We start from the raw sequence: 12,330 nt of genomic DNA, 5'->3' as shown, positions 1-12,330 counted from the left end.
AATTGAACCCGGGGCCTCTGGGTAAGAGGCAGGCATGCTATCCCGACACTGCAGGGCCAGCACAAGTGTAAATAGCCTGCTTGTATTTTTTGTAAAATAGGGAAACCTATTTATCGGATGGCCCACGTATACTATGAGACCTTTAAATTTTTCACTTGGATTCATCAAACATTTTGACACTACAGGGGCGCAGGAGGGACTGTGATCAAAATCATACATTCTATTACAAGTTAGTTTACTAATAAAAGCGAATTAAAGTATAAAATTCCAGAATATACTCACTTATCCCATTTAATACAGAAGAAATCGAACAGTAGCTGAACTAAGGAAAGGAAGATAAAATGACGCACAAAATGGAGAGTTTGTTAAAGATGAAGCCATACTTTCCATTGTAGACTTAGTTAAATGTAACAAAAAACTTTCTAGTTTGTCAAACATACAATTTTAACATAAATTATTACACTATAAACATACCCGTAATAAATAAACACTCTATTATACAAAGAATGACATGTTTCATTCTATAAGAACATCCTCAGATTCTATGAAATTACACAAAATATGCATATATGTACAGCATTGTTTACGTTGCATAAACTTGTCAATGATAGAGAGTTCTGTGATATTATGAGCCAGTACTGACAGATAAGAAATTTACAAGTATTAATATATCGAGAAAACTCCTGAACTTATCTAGACTGCCAATATCAACTTTGTTGTCACCAAATACTATTTCAGGACTGTGGTCATGGAGAGGTAAATGGAAAGTTTTGAGTATAGCACAAACCTTACGGAGAGAGGAAGGAAGCATGAGAGGGGAGTGCCGAACGTTGTGGATCCCTCCTACTGGATGTTAAAATCTAGTACACTGTACCATGGAGAGGAGAGGGGAAGTAGGATGGAACGAGTGGAGCACTGTGGAATACTCTTTCCACACTGGAGAGGGGAGAGAAGGTTATTAACCTACTTCATGTTATAATGTACTTTTATGTAAGATGGATGAATGCAACTGAATGATTTTAGATGAATAATGTATGGAATTGAAATAGAGAATATCTATAGGATATTATTGTGATAAATGCCAATTTAATGAGTAAGTATGGTCCAGATATTATGTGAGTAGAGCGATGTGCGGGGAATTTTTTAAGTGTGTATGGTCATTTCAGTTGGTTACATTAGCACTTTTTGGGATGTAGATCTCGATTGCTTCCCTCATATTCGAAGATTTGATTTTAATTTCAATGTGTACAATTTTTAGATCTGTGTTGCTGTCTGTGAAATAGTGTAAACTGTCGTACATATGCTCCCCAAAGGCTGAATGCTGATTATATCTGATCGTTTATTGTGTTCTTTGAATCTTGTGTGGAAATTTTGTTTTGTCTGACCTATATAGGTGGCATTGCAGTTAAGTTCTTGGCACTTGAGTTCATAGAATCGTGACTTCGAGATAGGGTCTTTTTTGTTTAGGTGCACTTGTTGATGTGTCTCTGCAGAGTGTTGTTCATCCTAAAGGTTAATTAAAACCCTGTTTCCTAAAGATAAAACCTACTTTTTATGTGATATTATTAATGTAGTTGAGAACCAAGTGTGGTGGTTTTCCAGGGAATTTTCTTTTGTTTGTTTAATATTTTATCTACTGTGCCTGGAGGGCGGTTGTCTTCTTTCATGATTTGTTTAACAATTCGTGCCTCTTCATTGAAATTAATTGTGTTCATTGGTATGGAAACAGCTCTGTGTATCATTGTATTCAATCCTGCTATTTATTGTGTATGCATGGTTAGACTCTTCAATAGCATGCAACACCTGAGTGGGCTTGCTGTACACTTTGTAAGACAGGTTGCCATTATTCCTGCTGATTGTGGTGTTATTTTCTTATTAGATTCTTGCTCCATTGTGAAGCTGGTGGAATTTTGTAAATAATTTAGTGTGTTTAATAACTGGTGTGCATTAGTGAAGTCATTATCATATGCACATGATGTCACCTACATACCTGCTCTAGTATAATATTCCTTTTGAATGCTGATACGTTCAGAAGATGTTTTCAAAGTTATTCAAAAGAATGTTTGCTATTATACCTTATAATGGTGAGCCCATGGCTAACCCTTCTTTGTGGTAATACATCTTGTCAGTGAATGCAAAGCTATTTTGGTGTAGCATTGTTCTAATAAGGCTAATTATTTCTTTGGTTTCCTGCAGTGAAGTATTTTCTTTATGAAGATTTTCGATAATTTTAATGGATTCATCTATTGTTACGTTGGTGTACATGTTAGTGGTGTCAAAGGGTAGCTTTAACCCTTTACCACCCACACTTTTTTTCCGTTTATCCCCAGATTTCAACCTATTAATTAGGAAACATTCAAACAGAGCACACCGTTTCAGAAAAGGTTAAATATTATAAAAAATATTGATCACAATGTATTCACATTTTCAATAATATTAGAAAATATGCCATCATTTACAACCTTTAACATACCATCATGTCCATTTCTCTATTCATTGAGTCATAAGTTTGTCGGTTCAAACCCCCACCCGTGCTGGAGATACTCAACACTGGGGTAGGCTGTACTTGTCACATTCTCATGTTGGCTAAATCCCCCTAAGCCAATAAAGATGAGATTCTGGAAGTGTAATGGTGACCTTGTATATCAACTTTCATTTCCTCTAGCAAGTGTCTTCCCATTCTGTTTCTATTTTACTGAAATGCGCCTGTTTGATTGCTGCATTAATATATATGCAATCGGTAATGCCAATGAATAGATTGTCTCCGCCTAACATATGTAAAAATATAACCTATTTCTCATAATACTCTTTTGAAATTATTGATAGGTTCAACATCATCCGTATAATCATTGAATAATGACACAAAATGTTTGTGTTATCTGAATTGCAGCCGCATCATCATCATCAGGTCCGATTTCTAGATATCCATTTTCACTTATATCACAGTTATCAGTAAAGTTATCTTTGTTGATATGTTATTTACTCACTAAAAATTTACCTCCACCCCTGCTCAACAATTCTGTGTTATTTCTTATGCCGTTATTCAGCTCAGTCTCAATATCCGCAGTATTCAATCCCGTCATGTTTACGAACTAAACAGCTGACCAGCACTCGCGGAAGTTCAAGACCGTTGCCTAGAAAACTTCAAGACAAATTCTCACTATTCTTTTATTTCCTAAGGCTAGTATATTGTACTGCATGTTCATCAATGTCTAATAAAAAATTCACCACCAAAAAATACAATAACTATTGCATAGATTGCACATGTATGCAGATAATGCAGCTGGGTGTTTTCGGGCAATAAGGACCGTAAGGCAAAGTGAACAGTCGGGCGCTTTCGGGCGGGAAGGGGTTGATTAGTTCTAGGCTGGTTTTAATTTATCTGTCTTCTTTATGTGAGACTTTCTCTTTTAGGATTTTTTCAGTTGTTAGCTTAAATTGTAAATTGGCACATCATAATTTACTATTGGTCTAATGGGACATGAGCTTTTGTGTATTTTTGGGGATGGCTCTTACTGTGGGGAGTTTGGGATTTTTTGATGGTGAGGCTTTCTTTTTCTTGTTCTGTGAGAATGAAGTCTGTTTGCTGGATAGCTTGTTTTATTTTGTTTTGAAATTTATTTGTAGGGTCACATTGTAGTTCTTGAATTCCGTTGTTGTTGATGACAGCTATTGTTTTTTTTCTATATACCCAAGAATAGAACATAACAAGAAGTGTCAAGGGTATAGATCTTAAATAGCAGTGCACTCGCATCTCAGATATGTTCAGACACCGTTCTCTTCTGTAGCGTCTGTAATTTAGAACTCAACCAGCACACATTTATTCAGAGAACAGTGTGCATAAGCTGCAGAATTTCACCTTTAAGCAACTCCTGGACAATATCACATCTATAAATTGGCAGTCACAGTGTTGGGTGTAGATTTTTGCTGTCGAGTCACAATTATTCATTGAATATCCCTCTTGCAACTCTCAAGGTTTTCAAAGACTCTGAGGTGCAAGAATGATGTGCAGGAATTCACTTTTATGCCAGTATAACTACAGACGTGTGCTGGGATATTCAGATTCATCAAATACCTCTAGAATGGACCCAAATTACACTCCCCTACATGAAAGTAGAATGTTATCACATCACCATGTAAGCTATCAGATGAAGAGAGACTGAACTGTAAGCCACACATTCAGAAGATTACAATGGACTGTTTACAGTAGCAACAGACAGAGCAAGGAAAGATGATGACAATAAGTCGCTTCTTCTCCAAAATTATTTCACAGCTTCTCCGCCAAGGCAGAGTTTTACTATGAGATCACCCAACATCAGTAACATTGTAAAGAAGTTTAAATGATGCAAATCTTACCTGGAATTTCTTTTGGAGGAAAAATATGTTCACTATGAGATTCAAAGACCTACTGGCCATAACCGAATTAAATCCATCACCCACAATTGTCCTTCAGTTTAGCAGCTACTAGCACTAAAATTGGATAATGTATGATAGGAGATGATGTCAATCCCACAACGATACCATTACCAAACCATGGAGAATAAAAAAATAACCATACAACCTACAGAAATCCATTTCAATAAATGCCAGAGGTAATCAATAAACAATAAACAGTCATTTGATGGGTACTTAACTCATGAAATGTCCTGATGCCTCGATCTTGAAACGCTGCCTGTCAGAACTTCATTGGTAGCTGGACCTAACCAAGGTTCCTTCACTATCAAGTCCACAACCTTAATTCAGCTTTTTGCCACTATCAAACATAGCATGCACTGCCATCTCCCTAGTAAATGCTAGAGGCCAATTGTCCACTTGGCGACCATAATCTGGGGGCATGTGCCACCAGAACCCCTTCCCTTTCCCCATGAACAAAGTTTCTGTCACTAGTTGGACCTATAGATGTATATAAATACTGTTGTTTGTACTTCGTAAGAGTTGGCTGCCTTGCGTAGCACATTATCACATACTCCCAGACAAAGAAACAAAAGAGAGACATACTTTTCCTAGATGCCCATGTAGAAAATGGCGACTGCTGGGGTTAATATTGGGGAAGCACATAGTAAATTATGCCCCTGCCAAACTTATTCAGCTACTAAGGGTTAAATTCTGATTTCTATAAAGTTATTTGCCATGAGATTCACAAGTGATGCATTTGTTGTTCTTTCAAGCCAGGCTGGTTCCTCTTTGATTTTTACTTGCAGGTCCATTTCACACTGCAACTGAAGTAGTTAGAAGGTACTGGGGTTCATGATTACTTCCAATGATTTTACACTGAAACATAGCCCAGAGAAATATATTACCTTATTGCAGTCATTGCTACTTAGGTTATCTGTCAACAGACTAAGCATTATGCTTGAAATTTTACATGACCGTCAATATTATGAACATACCAAATAGACTCAAAATTTTACATGACTGTTAATATTGTGATCATACCTATTACACCTCAAGATTTCTATGACTGATACTATGCACAACAATCTCCATAACAACACTGATAACCATAACAAGATTTCTACATATGATATCCTAAACGGAAACTTCTCAAAATTTCGAACCCTACTACCATATGTCGCAGCCTACAATGTAAAGAACAACTCAACATTCACAGCGTCACTATTAAATTGCAAACATAGGTAAATAACACAGCAACACAATAATTAAAATTATGCACTACATATTGTAATTTCTTTCTGAAACTAATATCCGCAATTCTTCACCTGCGTAGCCCTTCAGAAAAATTCTTCACTCCAAAAAATTTTGATAGGTAAGGTAAGTTACGTTATATTGCTACAACACACGAGGAACAGATTTGCCGGCACTTGTGACACAAAGGCCAGGAGTTCACAAAAAGAATGCCAGTAATATGTGTATACAGTTTTAATGCTTAAGTAAAAATTAAATTTAAGAAAATTAAAAATATTAAATGTTGAAAATATGTAGAATGCTGAAACTGAGAAAGATTAGTATTAACTTCTTACTGTTCCAAATTGAGTTCTATAATTTTCGCAAAAGTAAATTATAGAACTTGAACCTTACCGACATTAGTAATTGTGGAGACAGTATAAATGATAGAAATCACAATTTCTCAATGAAGAAAATCTGTAGCACAATCAATTAACGGAATAGGCTGTACAAATGGCTATACGCGTCTTATGTAACACATACCTCACACCTAGAGACAAAACCTGATATTTTAATTCAGTGTAATCACTTAAAACAAACACTTAAAGAACGGATTTGATTTGTATCAGTCAGTAGAACGGGCTGAATTTAGGAAAGGATGAATTACCAGTGAGAACTCCAGAGTACACGACACTTCTTGAGAACAGCACTGGGTGCAATGTCCCGTTATATTTCTAACTATCAACTATCAATACAGTCCTGCTCTAGTTGGCTTTACACGTGGTCAAAGAGAATGTGTGAGGGATGACTCTCAACGTTATTTTTCACTTCTGAACGCAACGGCTGCGCATAGAATGCCAGGAATTGCACACCAGCGCCTCTAGTGTAAACAGGGCTGAACTAAAATTACCGGGCGGGTGTTTTAAATCGTTTAGCGCGCGGAGTGTCCCCAGGTTCTCGTCCCCCCTCCACTCTTAAATATTATATTAAATATATTTTTCTTTTTTTCTTTCTCTTCTATTTCTCTTTCATTTCGTTTTCTTTCTTTCCTTCCTTCTGTTACCTTTTTCTGAAATACTGCATTCTGAACAACAATACACCTGGAGGTTGGACTGTGCTTTATTATTATTATTAATAAATTTTTTGCTGGAGAAAAGAAGCTTACCAGCTTCTGCTGCTTATTATAATTATTTCAATTATGGAGCTATATTTTATTTTTACTAATTCACAAAGCCTTGAAGGATCGGAGTGACTGGCCTTGCCTGTGCTGCTTTTGTTTGTTTCTGCTGAGGAAGAAGGAAGCTAACTCACAAAGGGAGGAAGGAAGTGACCTGAAGGTGAGTGGGATTGGCAATCCTTATCTCAGATTAAGACCTAAGACAGAAATAGACACTAACATCCCCTCGTACAACAGTCCTCTTCAACACTACTTAAGCCAACTGTAACAGTCAATAGTATCAAGATATGCCACTTATCCAGGAAATAAAATATAAATACAATGTATGAAAGAAAACCATATACAGGAACCAAAATGATGAAAGGAAACTCATATGCTAAGGAGGGAGTTTGTAGGATTCAAAGGTAAATTGAAATGAAACATGATCTTTTGATTTATGGAGCTATATTCTACCTACTATCCACAGTGTTACAGGTATAAAATTGTGTAGAAATTATATTCAGCAGTGTTAATCATCAATTAATATTCATCAGCCAGAAAACTATTCAATACAACACAAATACAAGATCATTCATTTATGAAAGAAAGACTGGAACTGACAAGGTACAACATAATACTTTTCTCTCTTATTGCAGTTTAACGTTGCACTGACATTGCAAAAGTTTTCAGCAACACCATTTGTATTTTCCCAAGGAACTTACTATATGATACATCTTTCAGTCTGTCAAAAGAGACACCTTGGGCTACACACTGAAAAATATTGAGATTTGTACTTCTTTTGCATCTACTAGAGGATGGCAAATTTCTGGCAGAGTAGTGTTTGAAGAAACCAAGACATGATAGCACATACTCTGTCCCTACATACTGCACCAAAACACAACATATCATTCAATCAGTCATCTGCATTTAGATGATAAACAATGTCAAGCTACAAAATTATATGCATCCTTTGTATTCATTGGTCTACACTGTTTACAATAAAAAATGTCTTTTTTTATGTGACAGTAGGATATATCAAAATTTTCTGCTACATGGAAAAGGATGGAATCATGAATATATTTTAGGGTTTAAAAGACAAGAGAGAGCTTACAGAATCTGTGACTGCTCGCTCTTACAACATGCAGGAGGTACAAATAATGCTTCCTTTCAGTCCATCCGCAGGAGAGGAGTTCTAATAAATTTACAGAAATATGTAGCATCAGGTTCTACATACAATAATATGGCAGCTGATCCACCACAAAACATTCCCATGCCAAGTCACAACATAGCTCCACCTATTAAGAGCTATGTCCAAGGAATTGCTTGCTAATTTAGTACAGTATTATGAACAATATGCTGCTACTTTCACAACATTACGGTGTGCAAGGGACTTTGCTGTGACCTAGACGAAATGCCAGTTGAAGACAGTGGAAACTCACTTCAGACAGTGCCATTTGTACCTACTGTATATCGAAGGCAGAAATCTATGTTGGTGGTTGCAGAGTAGGCTGATCTGTGGTCTGACAGCATGCACTCCAACCGGCCAACCAAGCAGAGGAGGGGTGGCTATGGTTCCACCGTGTTTCTACACCTCTGCATTTGGGACACAGAAACGGGCTGTTCCCCTACCACTGACTGTCCTGAGATTGGTTTTTCCTTTCGCCTGCAGTAAGGCGAATGATGGGACAGTTCCTAGTATATGTCATGGCCACCAAATATCTTGCCCTCACCACAAATCTCCTTGCTTAAGATGATGATGCCTGTTGATTAAAAGGGCCTAAAATCTAGTTCAATGTTTTAAGAGTAAGTACAACTAGGCAACCATCCCCTATATATATATTAGTAATCGGAGAGAAGAAATGGAAGGGGGCTGACACTAGGAAAAATGATGGTATCAGCTATGAAGGACCATGCCCTTTGAGGAAAATAAGACTCCCTAGGCCGCCATACATAAGACAATCGGGGGCAGAAAAGAACAGGTCGTGATCGAGGTAGATCAGATAGGATAGATGAATGTGGGGAGCCTGGCACAAGTAAGCGGAAGCAGTGCCAAAATTCAATTAAGTGCTCCGTGGTCGCCTACCCAAGCTCCCAAGTACAGAGCCCACATGGGACCCATTTAGTCGTCTCTTACAGCAGGCAAAGGATGCTGTGGCTGTTATTCTACTGCCCCTACCCACAGGGGGACAACTATGATAAGGCTAGTTGCTTTACGTTGCACCGACACAGATAGGTCTTATGACGATGATGGGACATGAAAGGCCAAGGAATGGGAAGGAAGCAGCCGTGGCCTTAATTAAGGTACAGCCCGAGCATTTGCCTTGTGTGAAAATGGGAAACCACAGAAAACAATTTTCCGGGCTGCCGATAGTGGGGTTCGAACCTATCTCCCGAATACTAGATACTGGCCGCACTTATGTTTCAAAATGTCCGAAATTCATTTGCCTTGGTGTGGTATGTTTTCATGTTCTGGCCTCAAGAGATTAGTAAAACAAGAAAAGTAAGGATGCTTACCTCAAATATCTTGTACTTTTTCATCAAACACGCAAACGAAGATAACAGATATACGCATACAAACCAAAGTAAAACAAAATGTCACAAACGTCAAAAACGTGGTCGTCCCACGTGGTCCAAGTTGTCAAACTCAAATCGACCAATAGCAATGGGGAGATGTTTCTACCAATAGGAGCTGCCGTATTCGTCACGTGGGCTTAGGGTGAGGGACGTGATGTACAACAGCGCGCCCACGCTGGTGGAGGGCAAAAGTATTCAGTCTTAAGCCGGGCCCTCGGAAGGGTAGGACCTATGCCGCTGTCAAACCCTTTCGCGTGGTAGTGGTAAGGTTCGGCAGTACGGTTCACTGCCGTCTCAATCCTACATATATAAAATGACACGGCGGTGGTTCAGTTATTGATGTTGGGGAGGAAGGGGCGTTATCGTTGAAGGAGGGATTGGATATGGGTGGGGTATGGTAGCCATTACTGAATGAAAACAGCTCATTTGCGAGCTTTAATCTGAAAAGGCAACAACCCGACAATATTATCGAGATCATTTTGCAGTTGCTCACAATCTTGTCACTTATTTATTACTCTGTACAGAATAACATCATCTGCGAATAGCCTTATCTCTGATTCCACTTCTTTACACAAATCATTGATATATATAAGAAAACAGGAAGGACCAATACTACTGCCATGAGGAATTCCCCTCTTAATTTTTACAGGCCCAGATAAAGCTTTACCTACTATAATTCTCTGAGTTCTATTTTCTAAAAACAGAGCCACCCATTCAGTCACTCTTTTATCTAGTCCAATTACACTCATTTTTGCCAGGAGTCTCCCATGATCTACCCTATCAAATGCCATAGACAGGTCAGTCGCCATACAGTCCAATTGACCTCCTGAATCCAGGATATCTACTATATCTTGCTGGAATCCTACAAGTTGTGCTTCACTGGAATAAACTTTGTAACAGTATGGCTTCTCTTCTGTGTGTGTCCGCATATGAACAGTTAGGTTAGACTGCCTTTCTTTGTGAATGATTTGCCACAGACATTGCAGCTGTTTGGTTTCTCGCCTGTATGGGTCCGCATATCATCGGTCAGACTGCCTTTCCTTGTGAATGATTTACCACAGACATTGCAACTGTAGGCTTCTCGTCTGTATGGGTCCGCATATGATCGGTCAGACTGCCTTTCCTTGTGAATGATTTGCCCCAGACATTGCAGCTGTACAACATCTCGCCTTTAAGGGTTCGCACATGATCGGTCAGACTGACTTTCGTTGTGAATGATGTGCCACAGATATTGCATTTGTAAGACTTCTCGCCTGTATGGGACCGCATATGTTCGATTAGTTTGCCTCTCTTTATGACTCGCCTGTATGGCTCCGTATACGTCCGGTTAGTTTGCCTTTCTTGATGAATGATTCGCCATAGACATTGCATTTGTATTGCTTCTCGCCAGTATGAGTCTGCATATGACCGGTTAGAAAGCCTTTCTGTATGAATGATTTGCCACAGACATTGCATCTTCATGGCTTCTCGCCAGTATGGGTAAGCATATGATCGATCAGACTGCCTTTCGTTGTGAATGCTTTGCCACAGACACTGCAACTGTAAGGCTTCTAGCCTGTATGGGTCCGTATATGTACGGTTAGTTTATCTCTCCTAATGAATGATTTGCCACAGACATTGCAGCTGTATGGCTTCTCGCCAGTATGGGTTCGAATATGTTCGGTTAGTTTGCACCTCTTTATGAATGATTTGCCACAGACATTGCAGCTGTATGGCTTCTCGCCTGTATGGGACCACATGTGATCGTTCAGATAGCCTTTCTTTGTGAATGATTTGCCACAGATATTGCAGCTGTATACGATCTCGCCTGTATGGGTACGCAAATGAATGGTCAGACTGCCTTTCGTTGCGAATGATTTGCCACAGACATTGCACCTGTATGGCTTCTCGCCTGTATGGGACCACATGTGATCGTTCAGATAGCCTTTCTTTGTGAATGATTTGCCACAGATATTGCAGATGTATACGATCTCGCCTGTATGGGTACGCAAATGAATGGTCAGACTGCCTTTCGTTGCGAATGATTTGCCACAGACATTGCACCTGTATGGCTTCTCGCCCGTATGGGTTCGCATATGTTCGGTTAGTTTACCTCTCTGTATAAATGATTTGCCACAGACATTGCAGTTATAAGGCTTCTCGCCTGTATGGGTCCGAATATGTTCGGTTAGGTTACCTCTCTGTATGAATGACTTGCCACAGACATTGCAACTGTAAGGCTTCTCGCCTGTATGAGTCCGCATATGTTCGGTTATGTAACCCCTCTTCATGAATGATTTGCCACAGACATTGCAGCTGTATACCTTCGCGCCTGTATGGGTCACCAAATGACTGGTCAAACTGCCTGTTGTTGCGAATGATTTGCCACAGACATTGCAGTTGCATACCTTCTCTCCTGTATGGGTCCGCATATGACTTGTCAGATTGCCTTTCGTTGCGAATGATTTGCCACAGACATTGCAGCTGTATGGCTTCTCGCCTGTATGGGTCCTCATATGTTCGGTTAGTTTACCTCTCTGTATGAATGATTTGCCACAGACATTGCAGCTGTATTGCTTCTTATCTGTATGGGTCAGCGTATGACCGGTTAGACTGCCTTTCTGTATGAATAACTTGCTATAGACATTGCACCTGTTTGGCATCTCACCTGTTTGAGTCAGCTTGTGACAAGATAAACTGCTTTTCTTGAGAAATGATTTGCAACATACAGTACAAAAGTGAGGCTTGTTGCTTGTCTGAATACCCATGTGACCTGCTAGTTTTTTCCAGCTGAAGGATTTTACGCAGACGTCGCTGCAGTATCGGTTCTCGCCCGTGTGAGACCTCATATGTTCTGGACTTTTCCTGAAATTTTTATGAGATACTGAGCATTCGTTTATAATCCCACCTTTATGCAATCGCGTGTCCCCAGTCAGCATTTTTCTCCTTGCAAAGCAATTATCAGAAAATCCGCACACTTGGAGCGGGTGGATCCT

General features: G+C 39.2%; 1 protein-coding gene across 1 annotated transcript in view; it reads right to left on the bottom strand.

Annotated features, from left to right (window-relative positions):
- The window catches only part of LOC137503252 (zinc finger protein OZF-like), a 37,445-nt gene extending 25,343 nt beyond the window's left edge, over window positions 1–12,102 (bottom strand). The window contains exon 1 of the mRNA XM_068230793.1: window positions 11,323–12,102. Within this exon, the coding sequence (XP_068086894.1) occupies window positions 11,323–12,102 (780 nt within the window). The remainder of the gene's footprint in view (window positions 1–11,322) is intronic.
- Between the last annotated feature and the right edge of the window lie 228 nt (window positions 12,103–12,330).

Source organism: Anabrus simplex, chromosome X (assembly GCF_040414725.1).
Source record: "Anabrus simplex isolate iqAnaSimp1 chromosome X, ASM4041472v1, whole genome shotgun sequence".
NCBI lineage: Eukaryota > Metazoa > Arthropoda > Insecta > Orthoptera > Tettigoniidae > Anabrus > Anabrus simplex.
This window is presented reverse-complemented; position numbering and strand designations above follow the sequence as displayed.